Source organism: Acyrthosiphon pisum, chromosome A1 (genome assembly GCF_005508785.2).
Source record: "Acyrthosiphon pisum isolate AL4f chromosome A1, pea_aphid_22Mar2018_4r6ur, whole genome shotgun sequence".
In the NCBI taxonomy this organism is placed as follows: Eukaryota; Metazoa; Arthropoda; class Insecta; order Hemiptera; family Aphididae; genus Acyrthosiphon; species Acyrthosiphon pisum.
Window position 1 is genome coordinate 118,237,855 of NC_042494.1, and position 23,417 is coordinate 118,261,271.

At 25.3% G+C, this 23,417-nt stretch overlaps 1 protein-coding gene across 1 annotated transcript in view; it reads right to left on the reverse strand.

Annotated features, from left to right (window-relative positions):
* LOC100572326 (dopamine receptor 2) overlaps nucleotides 1-23,417 on the reverse strand; it is a 147,835-nt gene that overhangs the window by 40,864 nt on the left and 83,554 nt on the right. The window contains exon 3 of the mRNA XM_008180155.3: nucleotides 1,522-1,606. Coding sequence (XP_008178377.1) covers nucleotides 1,522-1,606 — 85 coding nt within the window. The remainder of the gene's footprint in view (nucleotides 1-1,521; nucleotides 1,607-23,417) is intronic.

Below are 23,417 nucleotides of genomic sequence, written 5' to 3' on the forward strand. Positions count from 1 at the left end.
TTCTATTATCTTTGTACTGGATCATTCCTAAGGGCTAATGTTAGGTTAGTTTAAACTTTTTAACTCGTTAATGCCCACTCTTGCAGGTTTTGATTGTGTTTAGAATAGCTCTGCAGTGCATAGACTTAATTAGTGGAAACTAACTTATTATGTATAACATAAGTAATTATAGACGTTATAGTATACATTTAATATTTGTATACCATCATAACTTTTATAACATGAAACGTTACGAACTGATATAATTGTAATTTTGTCATACGCAAATAAGTTCGTGTAGGTTTAATGATAACGTGTGGATTGGAGGGTGAACGGCTAAAGAGTTTTTATCTGTATATACGATAATAATATTATGTATACATATGGCCGCTTAGGCAATCGGAAAATGGTCGTGGGACGCGGTCGATGGACCTAACTTCTCAACACCACTCCGCAGGTAAACGACGATACCGTTGTCTAAATGACGGAAAGTCGATCGCGACCAACGCACACGTCCGTATTTACAAGTGTTGCATATTTAATAATAATGACAAAAGGATAAAAATGATAAAAAAAAAAAAGGACAACAGTTCGTAGGTATATGCAGAACGAAAACTGGGCTAATATAATCAAACTGTATGAAATGTAACCTAAACATATGTTGAATGCGTTCGTTGGAAATAATAATAATAATAATAATAATAATAATAATAATAATAATAATGGTTGGGTATCCTTCACAGTCCCAATTTCCAAACATTAATAATAATCTGTTGATGTACCGTATAGGCACTAGGCATTTGGAAAACATCGAGCTTTCGTGCGTATATATTAGAATATATTTTCATATTCAAATGTCTATGGTAATAATAAAGTCGATCAAAAATTGTTCAAAAAACTAAACCTTTACTCGTAAAAGTTAAATACACTACAGTTGTTGACAATTTGAAACCGATATTCTATGGAACAAATAATACCATCTTGTATATTTTATTGCTTACGTCCCCGGAGTGAAGTGGAAAATAATGTATATAATAATCATAGTACATATCTAATAATATATGATATATGGCGTCGTGCTTATAGTGTTGAGACCACATGATAAAAAATAAAAATGCATTTAGATTCTAGATCGAAATAAAGAAAAGTCAATACATTTTATCAAGATAAAATTGAAGTTAACGCAGTGATTTAGATTAAGATTTTGATCAAAATAAATAACAGGTACCTAAAATATGTTTACATTTTTAATAACATGACTATACTTTTTTCTATAATATTGGTACAAAAAAAGTATCTACAGCTTTCCAAATGTTTTCGAAAATTTATTAAAATAGTATATTATACTTTTCATTTTGATTGTTGATTGAACATCAAACAATACATTTGTAGTGTAATAGAGTACCAGCTATTTATAATGATTCAATTTTAGTATTTTTAGTTATCTACCTAATACCAAATATTTTATTATAGTTTTTAAATAGGTTGCGCTATTTATATTTTTACACTATGGTAATTAATATTAATTTATAATATACTCACTTGACTTGACCTGTACCGTAGTGGTCTTCGATATTTTCTTCGTACCTTTCTGGGACAACATACACACAATATCCGACCATATGCCCTAGAAAAATGTATATTCAGTAAATTAAATGTATTCAATAGACTTAATTATTATATAAATATACGTATGAACTTATTATTCAACTCTAAGTTACAAGTTGGTTAAAGTCGTTCTAGATAGGTTCTACTAGAAGATTTTTTCTTATCGATAATTTATTGATTACATTTTTACCTTTTTTTTATTGAATATTTATTTCAAAAACTAGATACCTAGCCAGTACAAAATACAAACATATTATATCCTAATTTATTTTACTAAGCCCAATCTAATAATGCAATACATATATTTCATATATATATGTATATTTTAATTGATCACGAAGCTCGGAAACTATGGCCATTAGCTGTTTGTTTTTTGTTTGTAGGGGAGGAATTTGTAGGTTGTTAAATACGTGTGTTTTTGGTTTGGCAGATTTTTTAGTGGGCACCCGTAGGTATCTGCCATGCCCAGGTGGTGGCTGGCGGAACTTCTCTCCGGACACTGTAACTTGCCCGAAGAAAAATGTCACCCACGGCCGAGTTCGAACCGACACGGGCGTGCGTCGCAACCAACGCTTTAATCCACTCGGCCACTTCGTCCCCCGTTAATATATTGTATTAATTATAATGAACAATTGTATAAATATAATAATAATAATATTGTTTTAAATTTATACTCATGTACAATCGCTACTTTGTATATTTGTATGTTTAGAATATTATAATAATAAAACAGTATTTACAGGACAGAATACATTGCATTCTTCGAGAGAGTAAACGTAGCCATTCAACTTTCCGCTTCTACCATTAACATTTGTACAGATTCGCTTAGTGCCATAGGAGAAAATTGTGTTTGAAATTTGGGGGAGGGGCTGTAGCTCAGGTCTATGCTAGATACTTTTATGATGCTTTTATATACATCATAAAACCCCTAAAAAAAATTTCCATCGCTACGCTTGGACATTAATTACAATTAAACTCAGACATAATATATATATATAAATTACATTTAATGTTGTTTGTCTATCTGTCCGTTATGCATTCCTAAACTGCTAGATCGATTTTAATGACATTTTTTGTGTGAAATTTTAGTACCTTCAGGCTTCAGGTTAGGTTATGATTTTTTATTAATTGATTGTATTAACCCATCGTCGGTTGAATTAAGTAAAAATGACAAACTGTGTATATCTTTGATACTTTAGAGATAAATTATTTATTTACATACAAACCACACGGGATGTTCGATCTACTATAGTAGATAAGCACCCTAGTAATTAAAATAAGTAAAATCATTGAAAACGCCAACAAAAAAATATGGTTGATAAATGGACACCAGGCCATTGTGGAAGAGATGGCATTGAGAAAGCTGCCAAAGTAGCTAGTTAATAACCCTATGACCGAAATACGCACCTATTCCTCACTTATTGATATTTATAGGCATCTATTGTACCTATCAATTTATGGTAATCCGAATGGTGGCGTACACTAAATTATGAACTCAGAGAAATAAAAAATACTACCCAATACTGGCCAAAACCCCGTACATCAATTCTCAAAGACGAAGTAGTTATTAACAGACTACGTATAGGTCATTCAAAGATGACCCTGTAATGTGCCAAACCTGCGCAGAACCTCTTACAGTTATCACCTCATTCGGGCTTATTGTCTACTATCGAAACCATAAAACCAGAAAAAGCTTAGAAATGTCTGACAACCTCTTCGAAGCCCTTAGCTCAATCCAAGACAACACCAACAAAATCATCAAATTTCTAAAACTTATTGATATGTACAACCTTATCAAAGGAAACTATTGTATTATTTATAAGTAACTAATATTATTATTTTTTTGTTCCAAGCTAATAACCTAGTAATTGATGTAGTACCATGAAAGCATGAACCCAACAAAAACACTCCACCACACTCCGTGTAAAAAAACGCTAAGTATAAAAAAATGGCTCTAAAATTTGTGATATAATTTTATAGGTCTTTGAACTATAGTCTATAGATATAGCATTTACATTAAAATAATCTGCTAAAAAATTGATAGTAAAATCAATCTATGTTAAATTAAGTTAAAATGATTTGAAAACTACACCATGCATTTCTACGTACAATTTCCAATTAGATTATTGTCTTTTCAAACTTCGTTATTGAACTACAAATTTGGTATACTTTCTCAACAAATTTTTTTCGTGAATCCTGTTGCTTTCTGTAATTATGGTCCGGCAGTTTTCGCGTGTGTCTTGCATATATGTATATTTTAAGGCGCATTTTTCTTTTTATACTAAGCGTGATCCTACCGGGTTGTTGATTAAAAAAAAAATTATTTTTATTATTTTAATTTAATTATGTTGAATAATTACTTTGTGTACTTGTGTAGAAGATTTAAACTAAAGTTAAGAGTTTCCAATCCGTCACATGAAAAGAGGTACCTATATATATTGTTACTAAAAAATCTAATCTTTAAATTTAATAATGACTATTATAATATTTTATATTCTATAATTTTGAGTAAGTGAATTTTTCATTTCATTTTAATTCAAATATGATTACTTATTGTATTCTATTTGTTTTGGAATTAAAAATAAATTAAAATTAGACCGATTTATTGTATATTTTGCTTATGAGATGACTTGAATTTTCTGTCTCTTATTTTAGAACATAACGCCATTTTTCACAAGATACCATCCATTATCAGTTTTTCAACGCCGATGACAGTGATGGACTTTGCGATATTATTTAGGCAGCTAGTACTCAAAGTAGGTGGATAATCCCGTACTCAGTCATTTACACTGCTCTCTTCTTTCTTAAATGATTGTTCTCTAAACGTTATTAGACTTCCGGAGTTTTTTTATTTTTTGTTCCAAGGTACTATAACGAATTAAAGTAACCAAATTAACCCTCACTAACTCCCTCTCCTTATTTCTTCACTACAAAAGAGCATAATTACATCAAATTTATTTATAAAATTATTAAGATCGTTAAAAACAAACGTAAAAAGAAAGCTATACAATTATATTATAATTTTAAAAAGTATTATTCAATCATAAAATGTTCTTAATAATATATGCATCCAAGTAGTCAAAACAACGCGAATTGAACTAAAAAAAAAACCTTGCACTGTTATACAAATTAAAAAATATAGATTTCAAGTTATTATATTGAGTAGGTATTTTTGTTCTCATACTTGATAAACTAACCATTTACGTGTGAATTAAATACGCTTTGAATATAATACCTATGCTTCAATAAGGAATATTAATGCTAACTACCTTTATAGTTATTTATAAAAATGCAAGCAGATACTTAAATGTATATTTATAAAACAAATATACTACTATATTATTTTTGAGTTCTTTACAAATATTAAAATTGTATTTTATATTTTGAAATGTATGCTTTTTAAATTGTTTTGGTTAATGTTTTTAAAAATGAAAAGTTAAAAAATCCATACGTAGTTTCTCTGTAGATATATATAGAACATACGACACTTAAAAAATATAATATTTTCAAACAACGTAAATCTTAATAATTCTAGGTCAATATTTTGCTGTTTGGGATCGAAATTTAAAAAGACACTCATACTCATGAGCCACCTCCACCCAAACCCTGTATCTCTTATGTTTTCTTATAATTTATGCTTTTTGGAGAGTGGATACTTAACTCTTATTATCTAATACCTAGAGATAAAACCTAAACATTTGATACATTTATTTATAAATTATAACAGTATTAAAAATATTTCCGCTTTCTGTCCGTTTTCATGTGATGGTAATAGAACATAGAAATATCCAGAAAGAGCATTTATAATAAATTGTGGCTTTCAGATTAAATATGTACACATCATAGCTATATATATATATTATTCATAAAACATGCGTGCAAATACATTTTCACATACGACAAATACAAACTCTCGAATTCATCCAGATCAAAAAGAACTATTCATAAACTATTTATCAAAAATATTGTTTAAAATGAATCAAATTCGCTATAATAATATAATATTTATTTATTATGTCTCCCAAAACAAAGGATGGTTTTATCTAATGATTTTTGAAATTTTTGAAGTACAGTTAGAATATAAAACAACACGGTTTTTGTCATTTTGGTTGATGTGAAAATATGTAACTTGATGCTTGATGAGTCTGACTGTCAGCCAGTGATCATCTTTAAGACATTTTCAATATTTTATTTTAATGACTTATTGCGGTAAAACAGGAGTTTATATAAATATTATTGTTACTTTGCAGACGATATACCTATATAAAACTTTGTATTTTTATGCTACCTAGTTATTTTTGTTATTGTTAGCTTTTTACATCATCAAACAATTTTTTTTTTATAATTTTATAGTGTACAATTTAGTTAAAACCATTATTTTAAATTGTCCATTATTCGAATAATAATTAAAATGTACAAACTTGGTATTATTTTAGAACTGTAATAATCGTTATATAAATGACCGTAAATAATATATAAAATAATATTAATAGTAAATATAAAAAAATATACTTTTCGAGCCAAAATTAACCTCTCAACCACTTCAAACAATTATTATACTGAAGAGTATTTCACCGTATGTGTCTCTTGTACACATAATCTGCCTACCTATTATGGGTATTTATGTACATTTATCATGCCTAATTTTTAAACCTACCTAATTTATTATTAAAATACTTCTCGAAAATTAGTAACTCAATTTTTTAAATATTTAAATGAATTAACATTAAAATATTATTGTGTCTTATATTTATTATAATACAATTAGTATGTATAAATTGCTAACATCAAGCTAATTTCAAATTGATTAAATTAATTTTGAGCCTGCAAAGTGCTTCGAAGATACGTTTTTATTTTGATTCTTACAAAATATAGGTAGTTTCATTGAATGTATACTAAATATTAAGGGCCAATTACCTAACATTCGTCGCACTTATTGTAGGTACACTTTCATTCACTAAATATAATATGCCACCGCTTCCAAATATAAAACCTCAAACGAAAAATAAAAAATGTATAATATCAACAACAGTCAACACTAATATGCATAATATGACTATTTAATATTATCACTAATTTTGATTTGGAATAAAAATACATTCATTACTGTTTGAACACTAAATTCAATATACGAATCAGTGAACGATAGTCGACAGTAATAGCTAGTTATACTCTTATAAAATAATAACGCATGAACAATAAAATGGGATACGTATAGTATGCTTTTATTTTGCTATTGTCTTTAGAATTTGTTATAAAATCGATTATTAATGCTTGCTTTAAAGTTAATAAATAAAAATTATGAATTAAAGGAAGCTAGAAATGTCTATTATAAATTTGTAACGAATAGTGAATAATAATATGTTGTTAATATTGTTTTATATAATTTTAATAGGTAGTTGATAATTGATATACCTTATATTTTGTTAAAATTTGACAAAATGTTATCTATAAGTTATCGATGATTATGAAAAAGCATATTTTTTATGATCCTATAATATTTCTATCGGAGTGAATTCGAAAAATGAATAATTCACGTTTGGATGTATTTGTCAACAGATTTATCATCCACTGATTACTCCCTCATATTGTATGCATTAGTCATTTGAACGTTTAAATTTAGCCAGTCATATACTGATAAAAGTAAATACATATTATGTATTCTATTATGATTGTTAAGTATAGGTAGGTATACACTATAAACATTGCATATAACACCACGTGTTTAATGTTTATGCACCACGTGGTCTTCACGTAGCCACATCACTATATTAAATATTATGATCTCCATTAATTTTTGTCATTTTAAGACTGTTTTTATATTCATTGAAAAAAAAACTACAAACGTAACAGAATGTGAAGACACAAAAATTGAAATGATACCCATTATCAATTCGTTATTAGTACGTTATTGAACACCGAAGAAATGTGTCTAACAAAAATACACATTATTGTATTAATCATTTCAAAGAATTTTTTGTTTAGAAAAAAAGAGACAGCAGAGATTTATGAAGGTAATTCAATTTATTTATTCAAAAGATGCGGAAAAAGCTGATGAGACTTTTAAAATGTTTATAAAAGGAGATTGAAGACGAATTATTTTACGTGTAAATTATATTTCGTGAAATCAGAAAAGAATTTTTTTATTTAGGTTTGCATTGTTTTTTCCTAGAATTCAGTATCGGAGATGGATATACGAATGAATCCATGAATATAATATAATATTCTTAAAAACTTTTGAAAAACCATAAAGTTTTAAAAATGTTCGTGAATTGTTGTAAATGTATTTACTCAATCAAATTAAACGAATGACAATAATGTAATACGTTGTAATCTAACAATAGGTAGCTGAAATATAATGTCGTCAAACTTAATATCAAAACTTCAAAAATCAAATTGAATTTATAAACATTTGCTTAAATATTTTCAAAAATTATTTTTATAAACATATTATGTTGAAAATTATGGGTCTTAACAAAAACCGCTGAACAATTTGTTAAATATAATTATTTCAGTGAAGAAAAATATAAAAAAGTGGGTAAATAAAAAAGCTCTGTTGTGCAGTAGGTATGCCAAGTGTTTGGTCATCATTGAATATGTTTCGGTGATAGATGTAAAAAATTTGAATTCAATGATAAATCGTCTCAAACAAAAAAACTTTTCTGATACTGTCTGTCAGCCTATATTATACTAAGTATATTTTATTATATATTTATATTTCTATTATAGTAACTTATTTTACTATACATAATATACGGTATATTCATTTTTTTCGAAAACTTTATTTTATTTCCTAGTGTATTATATTTATATATTATATATTTGTTATAAACTTTTGAGTTATTTACGAATTTGTCTTGTGAATAAATTATTGGTATGATTAGGTAATTGTTTAAAATTAATTATAACATTTTGAAAATTTCATTGTGTATAGTAAAATATTAAAACAAGTAGTTAGGTATACGTAAGAGTTTTAAGTTAGCATGAATAATATTTTTGAATTACAACGAAATAGCTAAAACCGTTATTCATTGTCAACAGCTTAACTTTTAATGTCTATAAAAAAAATTAAGACAATTTATTTTTTTAAATGTTGGTTTTCAGTAATGTTTTTTGAATTAATACAATATCGATTTTGTCTAAAGACAGTTTTGGACATTTGTTGAAATTCCCGTTTTTTCTCATATTTGTTTTTGTTGATCTCAATTACTAAGATATTCACTGGACATTTTTACCTCTTTGCCTGAAATAACCAAATAGATCTAGTATTCTTCTAGAAGAGATATCGAAATTGAAGATTGAAGAATTTTTTAGTATCTATACCTTACTAAGTGTCTTCAGACACAATAAAAAAAATACAAACATTATTCTAAAATAATACATACATCGCTTCACTTATAATTTATAAGGATGGATACACTAATATGATTAAATTATTACAAAACATTACACGTATATTCGTACAATAAATTTAATAGCTGGTTATTGACATAAATACAACGACTCTCTTATTACATTATATTATATAATTCATTATAAAACGAATGAATGAATGATATATAAAACAAATTGAATTAGGTTTCGTATTACATTTTAAAAATATTATACTCGGAAGTGTTAAATGTTAAATGTGTAATGCATATTATTATTTGAAATTTAACCTTTCAACACATTAGTACCTAATACAATAATGATTTATTAGTTTTTTTTTCATCAAAGACCTGTTATTTTTCAGTTATTTTAATACACATAGGTATCTATAGTTATTTTAGTTATTTAATTATGTTTTACTTGACATTTTCTATTTTAATAACTTACTTTAAATTATATTATTAAACAAATTAATCAGTAAATAAATATTTTATTAATATTTGATTAAGTTACTTTGATAGATAATTTAATTTAAAAGCTTTTAAATATATATATTTTATCAGAAATTCACAAGGGACAATTAGGTTTTGTAACTCGAAACACAGTAATATATGATACTAATATATACCAACTTCTAAGAAATTTCGACATTTTGGCAATGCAACAGATTAAAATTAGCCGGGCTTAATTACAGAAAGCAACACAATTCACGACAAAAATTTCTTGAGAAAGTATAGCAAATTTTCAGTTAAATAATGAAGTTTGAAAATACAATCATCTAATTGGACTTTTTACGTAGAAGTGCATGCTGTATTTTTCATTGTATCTTTCACTGTATTTTTCTTATTGTTAACAATATCAACATAGCTACTAGTTATTTACTAGTTCTATACTAGTTATAACTAGCAATTATTGTAGAAAATTTTTTATGTTTTATTATATAATATTTCTCGAGGTCCGCATTACAATACACTATCCGACACCAATGGCAACTAATAAACAAAAAAAAAAAAAATAATAATAATAATAATAATAATAATTGCTACTATTACTATTATAATCTGCAACCAATGGCAACCGTTTATAAACATATAAATTTATTTTATAAAATAATTTAAAAATATTAATATTATTGGAGAGCCGATATGTTCCCGAAATAATGAGGTATGAACAACACATGAGTGGTAATATCGCAACAAAAACACTTAGCTTGGCGACTTAAGTTTAAAATTTAAAAATACTATAGCATAATAAGTACATGATAATAATACAGTAAATTATCATTGAATTAGGTAGTGTATTACCAATCAGTGTTTTAAAGTCGCCAAACTGAGTTTAATAATTTAGCAGACTATTTATACATAAATTATGTCTATAGTCTTAGCTATAAAATAATATCACAAATTTTAGAGCCGTTTTTTTTTACACAAAGTTTGGCAAAGTGTTTTTGTTGGGATTTTATATTACGCTTAGAAATTCATAACTTTTTTAAAATTGTATTATCGTGTAATTCTGAAAATTTAAATAAATCAAACATGGGTATTTTAGAACAAAAAAATTAATTTCGTTTAATCGTCATAATTTATTTACACGATATTTATGAAGAATTTTAAACTTTTGTAAAACTATATGAATAGTTAAAATATTAATAGATATAAAATAAATATAAACTGTACCTAAATGTGTAGTATTTGATATAGATTATTTTCCCTTTATTTTCTCGAAAATAGTAATAAAAAACAACGACCCTACGGAAATCCAGGTTGAATCACGTACCTATTTGATCATAGTAAAAAAAATATTTTTTTTAAATTTTTTTAAAGTTTTTAATAATTTAAAATAAAATATACCAAGGGTCATTTTTAGAGATCATTCATTTTAAATATTATATTCAGATGATAGACGATATTAATATAATTCGATTCTAATAAGTCATCATTTTAATTTAAAAGTGAAAAACGTTTTAAAAAAATTTACGGTAAACAATTTTTTTTTTTATCATTATATTATTAGATAATTTAAGATCTTATTTAAAAGATTCCACAAGTACATAAATATGCATGTTTATATTTTGTTATAATTTCGTTTAAAAGTAAAAATAATTGTCTTGTTAATTTTAATTTTGTACCTATATATTAAGTTTATTATCTCCTTGATTCCTGAATGATGAAATTGGCAAAATACTTCACTTGTTATAATTATGATAAAATATTTTAAAGTAAAAATTAATCTATTATATTAACTCTGACGAAGTTTTCTTGTTTTGTTTTTAAAACACTTAAGTGTTGATATTTTTATTCATTACCTATATATTTTATATTTATCGTCTGAAAAACTTTCTTTTTTATTATATTAGTACTAATAGCTAAGCAAATAAAATGGTACAAAGAGTACTGGCTACTATAAATGATACACAAAATGATGATACCAGGTAAATCCATTCAATACATAGAACGTTGGTAATAACTAATAATATATCACGAAATAAAATTTTTAAGAAAAAAAAATTAAATAAATGTGTACGGTGTATACCGCAAAAGGCTGTCGACACAAATTACCAACATATTTTATTAGCAGATAAACGGGACTGAGAAGGAAACAAATGTCTGACAAATAAATCATTACGAATCTAATGGAAGTGAAAAAAAAAACAAATACCTAATAGTATCTTTAATTCATAAAAACGATTATAATTTATAATATAGTTCCTCATATTATAAGTAAAATTAATTAGATACAAAATAAACTATTTTGGCATAGTACCAGCAGAGTCAAGCACCAAGTGTTATTTACACTTTTAACAATATTATTATTTAATTAAAAGTTATTGAAAATATTTTTAAAATTCTTAAATGTATTAATATATTTAGATTATATATTATTACACAATTATTCAAATTAGAACAATAATTTATATTAAATTTATCTTTATTATGGGAAAAACAATAATGCATTAACTATAGGCATATTCATCATATTACGTTATGTTAAAATAAGAAATTTACGCTTTATGTTTGTGTTACATTTGGTTTATTTCTTCAATAAATGTAACCTTAGAAAATATATATTAATATATGTATATGATTTTATATCCTGGACTAATGAATTTACTTTACCAGTGTAAATATTTTTTACAAGGCAACTATAGTAAATATCATGAGAAAATGACAAGCATGACATTTTAGATAATCATCTGGTACGCAAATATATTTTTAAGACACCTCTGTTGACATATACATACTGAAAATGAGTTCTTAAAAAATGCTGTTAATTACATATAGTTATAGGAAAAGAAATAACAATACATTCTAGCCTCAAATGTCTATGATATTTTGAAATATGATCACTCTTAATTTTTTCTTGTGATTATTTAAAACCCGAGGATTAAAGTAAAGTAGAAAAGTAAAAACTATTATGCTTATACTTATACCTACTATTTTTAAAAAATGTATGTATTTTCGATATTTTTTAATAATTATCGCTATAAGAACAATTTATGAGAAATCCTAGATTACAGATATAGTGCTACTACCTATATCATATTCAAGCTTTATTTTTATGACCGATTTTATATCAGAACCTACCCTCGACGTTGAGTATTGAAATTGTGTGCTGCTTTTAAAGAGATGACGTCACACACACACACACACACACACACACACACATACACACACACACACACACACACACACACATACACACACACACATGTACACATAAACCCACATTATTGTAAAAAAATCAGCTTGATTTCCTACTCAGAATCTAAAATGTATACAAAGAAAAAATATTATGATAAATAATAATAACGATGTAATATTTATTAATGTGTCAAAAGATAGTAGGTATACTATATGTTATTATTCAATACAGTTATGTACCCATATTGCCTATCTATTGTGCCGTATTACAAAGTATTTTAATCCCTACTATATATTATGTTATATCAAAAGTTTATAATATAAAACCTGATTATTTTTTTTATTTTAAAATAGTTAATTTTATTTTGAATACTTAGATACAACTATTTGACACAAGCACAATAGTTTTATTTTCAATCATAATTTGTGTTAACTTATATTTGTAATACGATTTTGTTATAATTTAGTAATACATATATTTTATGATTTGCTTATGGTTAATATAGATAACTTTGATGATTTAACGAATAGTAATTTAGATCTTTATAATAATTTAATTTCTGAAGTAAGAATTTCGAATATTACATAGTATAAAGCTTAAACTGTTAATTCATTTTTATGTTTTTTTTTCCAAGGGTTTATTTAACAGTTCATTATTCTATTCATTGGGTTGAATTTGGGTTTTCGCCAAAACATTCAACTCGAGTGGGTTTCTCAAATAATGGGAATGTTATGGGTATATTAAATGTGTTATTTAAATCTTACGAATTAATCGGTGATATTTGTACCTTCGTTTAACAGTAAGACAAACACTACTAGTTACTTATTAAAATACATATATAGAATAGATACATTAAATTTTTAGAAATTTCTTACACATAAAATATTTTTTAACAATATACATTATAATAATAATTGTATGTTTATTTTTTGTTTGTACGCTTTTACAACCAGTATAATAATTAATAAGCATCAAGAGAAACACTTAACTATATTATTGTGTTTAAAATGCATGCCAAAGTTGAATAAATAATTATAATTACTTATCTAAATTATTTTCAAACAATAGATACATTTCAAAGGTGGAATTTTTATCGGAATATATTATAAAATTTTAATCATTATAGTCACATTTTGCAGAAAAATTCTGTTTAGTTTATATCGAACAACTTTCAAACTTCAATTGAGTTTATTTCAACCAGAGAGTTAGAAAACGGGGGTTCGAGTTTGTGTGTTTTCATTTGACATAAATACATTCGACAACCTAGCTAATTTCACTTCGATCTAGTAGGCTTCTGATTGGGAGATACGGGGTGAGATTGTGGGTCCACTATCGATGGATATAAGGGGTAGTATGGCTGGGAAAATTTAAGGTTAACTGCGTACAAGCTACTCATATAACGACGTGCCATAAATTCGTGTCCAATCCAACTGTCTCAACCAATCCCGTCAAATTAATAATCGGCACTTGAGGCTCGGAAATGTATTTAAAATTCTTCGTCATCAAGCAGACCACGTCTACATCTCGCTGTGGCCGAACGTCCATGCCCCTCTGTTTTTGACTATCATACGCAAACAGCAGAGACCCAATATAGTCCATCGGTCACCGTTAGACCGTTTTGTCAAACAATAAAAATTTGATTAAGCCACTTCCCGTGACAAAACGAAACGATTCAAAACAACATTCTTCTCAGGTTTTATAAACTAACTTTTAAACCAACCAAATATTTAATAATGCGTTCGAGTGATAAAATGTATTTTATATTATGTTGTATTCGAAATTCTCCTGTGTAATGATAGCACTTAACAAGTTGGAATTCATACATAGATCTATTACCTAGTATCAACTGTTTTAATCTCGACAGAAAGTTAGCTAATCAACAAAGTTCATAACTTATTATTGTTTTTAATTTTTGTTATTGCAGTAATTATTAATCACGTTCATATATTTTTAAATTAATCATTTGGGCTGAATATACTTTTATAACGTTGTGTCTTTGAAAAGTTCTTTACATTGATAGTTATTTGTTTTTTTTTCACGATTAGAGTCGTAGGTACCTAACTAACAATAAAATTAAAATTTACCTCTTTCAAGTAGGTGTATGCATGTATTCAATCTGTGATATTACTATAAAAAAGTTTTTTGATCCTTTTTTGAGAAACTTCGTAACTCTAAAAAGGGTTCACAGAAAAAAAAATACATTTGTAAAAGTGATATAACTTTAAAAAAAATTACGACCCGAATTCACTCTGAATCTAATATCCAATTTTTATTTTTATTTTGATACATATTATAATTTATTGATCTAACTACCTACCCGGATTTATTTATTTTGAATTTCAAATACAGTGATTAATGATTAAAGACATATCTAATTATGACTTATGTAATAATTATCAGAGGTATAGGTGTATATGAATTTTTTTTACATTTCTGTACGTTTTAGATTTTTTTATTCACGATGTAAAAAATTGTTAATCATATACATGTACATATAATATGTAATATTAGGTAGGTACAACGAATATATCATTCATGTAATAATCCTGCAATTTCCATTTATTTACATTAATACTGATTCAATTATTTGCTCTAGACAGATTTATGAACTTCACCATTTGATAATGTATGTAATATCGTTTGAATCAAAGCTTTTGACTCCTGCAGTTACAACTGAAATTATAACTGTATTTGTATCATTACCTATACCTGTATATATAATTTTATATTTACTTTTTAAATTAAATATTATAAATTATATTGTATCATAAAATACAACAAAGTTGTAATTTTAATATATTGAAGTTACAACTTGATCCTGATATATTTTAGATTCCTTGTTTATTCTAACGTGATATATTATTGTAATATAATATTCAATAGAATAATAATGTCTTAAAAAAAACATTTTTTTTTTTTTTTGATGAGTCAAATTTTTGATTCTCAGAATGTATTATTAGTGGTTTCTATTGTATGTACCTAGGCACCTATTTACATTTAGTATCAATTATTTAAGTAATTTTATTGTCATTTAATATTTTAGATTTTTAGTGGGGACATGGTAGCTATATATCTATAATAGTCGACAATGATGTTTAATTGTTTGTAGAAAATGTTGTTTGGAACATTAACAGTTTTGGTAGTTACGAAGAAAAATGCGGGGAGTTAGGTATAAACTATTATTTTTGATACTTTTTAGTTGGTTGACATGTGAAATTAATCTTATATGTCAATAAAATGTATGATATTTGTTATATTTATTAGTTTTCAATATAGTTTATTTCATACAAAATAGGAACTTAAGTTAGTTTAATTTAGCTCTTTATTATTAAGTTATTGGTTGGTATTATTAGAAGCAGGTACCCAGACAGCATTTTGTAATGATAATATTCTAATAGTATTATAATGACGTTATACTAATATTATTCGTGATTATAATGTTATAATAATATTATTAAACAAAAAATTGGTAGGTACTTGTTTCATTAAGTACATATTTGATGGTAAGCATTAAATTTAAAATTATATTAGCATTTTCTAATTTTCTATATATGGTATTGTATTATATATAATAGATATTTATTGTCTCTTTTTGAACTATCTAAAAACATTTGTTATTTACGATTTTTTAATTTTTTGTATCATTGTTGATCAAAATTGTTTACAATATCATAAAGCAGAAATGCAATTCAAGGTTTCTCATAGTTGTTATTAGAGCTATTTAAAAATTATAAAGATACATAGCCACAATTTTTTTTTATTAACATTTGAAGTTCAAATGGTGACACAATTTGTCAAACTCATGAAAATGTATAAATTATTTTATTGTTATATGGTTATAAAATGTTCAAGCTTTATACATATATAGTTTGAAATTTTAATACAAAGTGTTATAAGAACCAACAATTTTAAAAATAAATGAACATGATTTTTTTTTATAGAAATTGAAAATTTAAATGTTGACAAAATTAGAAGACTAAGAATAATGATTTTAGTTAAATTGTTGAAATTCCAAAATATTATTCACGTGGATTTGAAACTTACGTATATTATTATATTTTATATACACACAATGATAATTTCAATACATTTAGATTAATTTTTTGCTATTGCTTTTTCCACCACGAACGTATTCACATTTTCAAAAGTTAATAACGATAGTAAATTATAATTCACTATTATAATATTATTAAATATTAATAAATAATAATATAATAAATACAATGTGTACGGCAAAAATTAATTCAATCTAACATTAATACACTAATAGTAAAATTAATACATTACTATAAATTCAATATAAGTATATCATAAAAAAATACTTGGTAATATAGACTGATATAGACCGTCTACGTTTAGAATTTTTTTTTTTGATATGCAATGACGAGGTGCATTTGACACCTACTCCCCTTACAACAGAGTGGTCAACTACTCCCCCCCTTTTATTTATATTAAAATTGTTAAAATTGTTTTAGAAATTCGCTTGTACGTAATTTGAAAACATTACAACATTTATGAGAAAACTCGTTTAAAACCCTACTATATGTCTGTCAGCAAAAGTTTTTGGCGTGTTTAATGTTCAGATGGTGTAGTTATGTTGAACGCAAACAGTAATTTCATATGAGAAATGTCAAATTAAAAGTTTGTAAAATATTATTTCGCGTCATAGTGGTTTACCAAATGATAACGATAAATAAATAAATACATTATGTGCATGATTTATTTATAAACAATAACATAGGCAATAACAATACTCTATAAATTATAATACTATTAGATTGTTTGTATAACGTATATTAAAACAACTATTTGTTTTTGAAGCGAAACATTAATGAAAAAATAAAACCAAATGATAAAATATAATATTGTTAATTAAATGTTGGTGTTAAATATAATTAAAACATTTTATAAATAAAAATAAATCGACTACGCGTACATGACACTCTAGGTATTGTACATCTCTTTAATCACATAATGGATTTTTTTTTTTTTAAATTATGAGTTATGATGATGCCAAAATTATATAAAAAAATAATGTGAACACGTCAAATGAAAATTGTGGATGCTACACTGATGTTCATTAGCCATGAGAAGCAGCATATGAACATTATGAATAGCGAAAAAAATGCGATTGGAAAAAGGTTATAAATCATATCGTTCTATAAACGTTTTGACAACGCATATAAGAAAAATATATCGAATAAGAATGAAGTGGAAATCGGTTTGAATATAGGAAAGTAAAAATTTCAAGTAGGTACTGATAATTAATTGTATTTATCTCAACTAGTCAGAGAATATTTTGTACAATTTTAAAGGTGAAAATATTCATGATTTCTTTTTTTTAATAAAAATAATAAAAAAAAGTATAATTAAAAATTGAAAAGACCGCATCGAAACAGTTATGAATGCGATTTTTGTTTTTATTTATAGCCTCATTTATGCATTTTTTTTTTTAATTAAAAATGAATATTTGGAAAATGGTATAGCTTTACGGAAACATAGAAGGTTCAATATTTCGTCCTAAAACATAATAAAAAAAAAGTAAAAAAAGCGGTTCCCTCAAATAAATTATTTATAACAACATCATAATCGCGAAGACCTGAAAGAATTGAGTGGGTTTCTCATGATAAAATATTTAATAGTTTTATTCCTTTCAGATTATGAGAAATGCAGAACAATTTTAAACAAGAAAACAAATTATTAGTTTATAGGTTTGCTTTTAAATTATGTACTTTTAATGGTAAATAATAATTTATCATTGTAAAATTAAAAATATATAAAATAACACTTATTTACAATTATTTATGAAAAATAAAGTATTTCTGCAAATACAATACATTTAAGGTATAATATATTATATTGTAATTATAAAAATGATAATAATAATATCTAATAGAATATAAATCGTAATGCAGGTGTATATCAAATAAACAATTTTTTAATTGATATAAATTAGATGTTAAACTGTGGTATATTAACTGGGGGAAAACCGTTTATATATTTTCATATACTTACTTACAATATACCAAGTCATTATAATTCATCTATTTAAGAGTCTACACTCATTATTTTGAAAGTTAAATATTTTTTTTTAAATATTTTTTTTATATTAATTGATATCAATTCAAAACAACATTATTTTACTAAAAATTCTATTTTCACCATTTTTTATCGTAATAATTCTTTAAGTTTTTCATTTTTTGAATGACACCATACATTTTTAACTAAATATTTCAAAGCAGAATATTGTTTGGATTATTTCAATCTGGAAAGATCAAATTTTAGACAATTGGTTCATAAGTTAAAAGAATTTAAAGTTTAAATTAGCAGAGTAGAGCTAATTAGTAGAGTACAGGAGAATCCCACAAAATATTGCCCGCTACCCCGCATATCTAAACTTTAAATACTTATAATTAGTTATAAGTTATAACTAATGAACCTCTTGTCCGAAATTTGATTTTTATAGATTTAAATATTCCGGATAATAAATTAAAAATGTATAGTGTCATTCAGAAAATCAAAAACTTAAAAACGCTAAAAGAAAAGTAAAAAATATATTTTATTTTCAGAAATGTTGTTTTGAAATTACATCAATTTTATATAAAAATAATATTTTCAAAAAAGTCAAAACTTTTCGAAATAATGAGTGTAGATATGTAAATAGATCACAATATGTTAATGCTTTGAATTAAGAACAAATCAACTTTTAATAATTTACACACGCTGTAGATACAACATTTAAATTGATAACTTAAAACACAACACTATATGTTAGAATTATTAAATGCATATTATTAACTGTAACGTTTTAGTGCTGAATAATAATGAGATTTTAAATCAATATTTTTTTATTAAAATTGCTTTGACTTATTTTTTAATTTTACATTTTTGTTCATTCAAATGTTTAAACTTCCGCTATTCTTTTAATTACAGAACAATGCGTTGTCGAATCCGGTAAAAACAAACTCTATAACTTATATTGCAAAAACGTGCACAGTTGCAAACTATAACTTCCTTAAAAAAAACATTTTCTTAAAATAAAACATAAATTAAACTTTAAATTCATTTTTTTTTAAAATTAAAACTTGAGATACGGATACCTATACCTTAACTTAAATTGAAAATTCTACATTGACCAGATTTTTTGATTTCTTATTAGGACTATACGATTTGTGCATATTAAACTGTAATTTGTGTAATTTGTAATACATATATTTGATGAAGTAATAAATGAATGCAATTTTTATATTCCAAATTAAATATTAAATTTAACTCTATTATATTATAATATAATATATTATAATTGTTTTTTTATTCTTAAAATAGAGATTTTACAATATGTAGCATATTTGCAATTAGTAAATAGAATATATTAATATAGTTATTATATAATATACGAGAGGGAAGCTATAACAAAACCCTCAAAATCATTATGTTGTACATACATACTATATACCTATAAGTTTTCTTAAATAACTAATAAAATATCTATATTTTATTTTAATTAAGACAGCTGTTTAGTCTTAATTAAAATTTTGAATCCTATTAACAATTAATGAACCATTTTACTAATATTAATACTTTGGTACCTATTCCACATAAACAATTTATAAATAAAAAAAATATATAAGAAATAGGTACAATTTATATAATAATTAACTGGTAGATAAATATATTATTATGCTGGACAAAAATTTAGATTGGAACGTAACAAAATAGTATATTGTGTGACAATTTCGGGAAGTGAGCTATTTCAGTCGCGGGCGACATGTGTGGCACGATCCGCAGGCGAGGTCCGAATTTCGCCCAAGACTGAAATTGCCTTCCCGCACGAGCCACACATACTATTTTTTGTCACGCCTCTGCATTCATCGATCACTTCAAAGGTAATGCAGGGACTTATGCAAAAACTAGACTGTAATTTTACGACAACAATATTTCATGAAGAAATGGTTTGGTTTTATTTATTTTAAGCGTCACGCATGGAGGTTATAGGTAATATGAATACAAGTTGTAACCAAAAGTTTATGTTTTATAAGACCGTTGTATAGATTTCAGTATCTGGTTGTGTGGGGGATCCGCGAGTGATATGTGCGCCCAGCACTTTTGGGGATTTCCACTTTACCGCCCGGCACTATTAGGGAATCTCACTTTACCGCCCTCTGGACAAAAAAATGATGCTTTCCAACGCTTCAATCGCTATCGAAAACCAAACTTTCGGTGCAGGCGTGACAAAAAAATAATTAAAATTAGATCAACTCATAATACAACGTGTGTATAAATATTTTCTGTAGAAAATAATTTTATTAGTTAGGACGTAGTTATAGGAAAACATAATTAAAGGGGCAACCATTATACCAATTAAGCCCATTCAAATTAATTTATGTTTTTCAAAAATAAACAGTTATGCTTAAGAGTAAAATAAAAAGTCTTATATTATAATAAGTTAAAATCATAACATAAGTACTTAGATTATGAAGGTAGTGTACCTATTGTGGTAATTAATAAATAATTGTTCACTTTAATCTAAGGTGGACATTATTTCTAATAGCGGAAAGTTAAGTATACCATAACATTATAGACTTATTCATAGTTCACTATTAAATTGAGAATCCTATCTAACACGTAATTTATTTCCAAGATAAGAAAAAAAAATTACCGCAATAAGAAGGTTTTCATGTAAGGAAATTTCAATGTATAATATTATTATTATTTATTTGTGTGTGATATTTTACCATTTTTTTTTTTAAAAACGCCAATACAGAATAACGATTTCGCCATAGCGCTAATATGTTTGGGTATATTTTATTTTCTGATAGGTATGGCGACAATTCCAAATGTTCGTTCGTTTTCAGTTAGTCGTCGATCACAGTAGTCGAATCAACCATCAAGCCATTATTCAATCTATCTTCTTTGATGTCTAAGCAACTAACAACCCTATTGCGAGGTAAGACATTTCACATTAATGATGATTATAACCAGAATAATAACAGGTGTGTGTTAATAATATTATAATATATGATTCGTACATTTGTGTATACCTAACTCAAATCTATTTTGACGTTTTATAAATGATGTGGTTTTTTTCATGTAGTGACTAATCATAATATTTTATGTAAGCATATTAAATTTGTTAAAAAATTAACTGTCATAATATTGGTACACCAGATAGATAAAAACGGTTATTTATGGAACAAAGCAATTCAACATGTAGAAAATCACAAATACAATATTTTAATTATTTAATTTTTCATTTTATCGAATTTTAGTGAATTTTTTATGCAAATAAATAACGTTACGTATCTTATATAATACAGTTTTAAAAATATTGAGACAATTCAAAATAGGTAATTATTTTTTGTATTATAATTTCGTAATATTTTTTTAAAATCCCAATACTACTGCCTGCGTGGAATATTTAAATAAAATAATTTCCAATAATAGTGTACTTAATAGTTTTTAAAAATATTGCAAAAAAATTATTTTTTTTATTATTTTAAATATTTATATTGTTATATTTTAACTAAAATATCAACTTTTTAGTCAAATATAAAGATGGCGTGAGGGATGAATGGGACGTGAGGGTTTGTTTGGCTTAATATTTTTACAAATTTTGAAAAATTAATTAAGTAAAATTTTATTTTATAACCACTAGAGTTCTCCGAATGATAATGCCATCTAATATTTTTATCCACTTGACCCTTTTAATACTAAAAATAATTTTGACTTGAAGAGTTATTAATTTAATAGATACTTTCCTCTTTGCATATTTTATATAATTTTTTTGTTTTTAAAACTGTATTATTCTAATGCTATTGAAACGTAGAAATAACATTTTTTTCTTGGAAAACTTCTTATAGTTTTGTTTTTAGATTTTTATATGATATCGCTTATACACAATGTCTGAATGTATATAATGTAATATGTATGATTTAATAATTAAAAAGAAACATACTTTATGGCTATAATAATTACGTTATCTTGATTCACGATGTAATTCAGTTTTATTATGTTAAGTTACTATAAATTGAACATAATATAATGAATTGTAAACTAAAAATTAGAACTTTTAATTTACTTTTAACTAATATAATATATTATAAATTATAATCAAATTTTCAGAATAAATTAAAGTACGTTTTAAGACATGTACTGTAATAATTTGAAGATTATATTATATTATAATATTATATAGGTACCTACATAAAAATATTAATAGTTAAGATGATTGTTGAATAGAGTTCTTGATACTTGTTTTCTTTGTGCTTAAACAAATATAGTGTAGAACAACTAGTTAATAAATTACTGAATTTTAAAATATCAAACAATTTAAAGCTCAATGGTGTAAGCTAATCATAATAAAATACCATTTGTAATTTTTGAATGCTTGTTTTTTTCTTCGTGGTTTGTAAATGTCAGAATAAAATGATTAACATTTATACTGAAAGGCATACAAAAGTCATAGTTTTATGTATACTGTATTGTTCGAGAGTGGTAAAATAGTAATCTAACAATTTTTATACTGCGGAGACTAATATTTCGAAGATAAAATAAAAGCAAATAATAACGTTATAATAGCATTATACACCGCATTACTTCAATCATAATGCATATAAAATGAGAAATGAAATTGGCCATTGGAAAACGTAGTAAACGCACAGACATATTATACATTATAGTTTTATACACACCAAGAACTGTTGAAACATGATTTATGCGCTAAATATTACGTAAAAGAAAAATAATATGTGTTATAGACACGTCAGTGGAATTTCTGATCGTAAACGAAGATATGTATGAAGTGTACCTATTATACA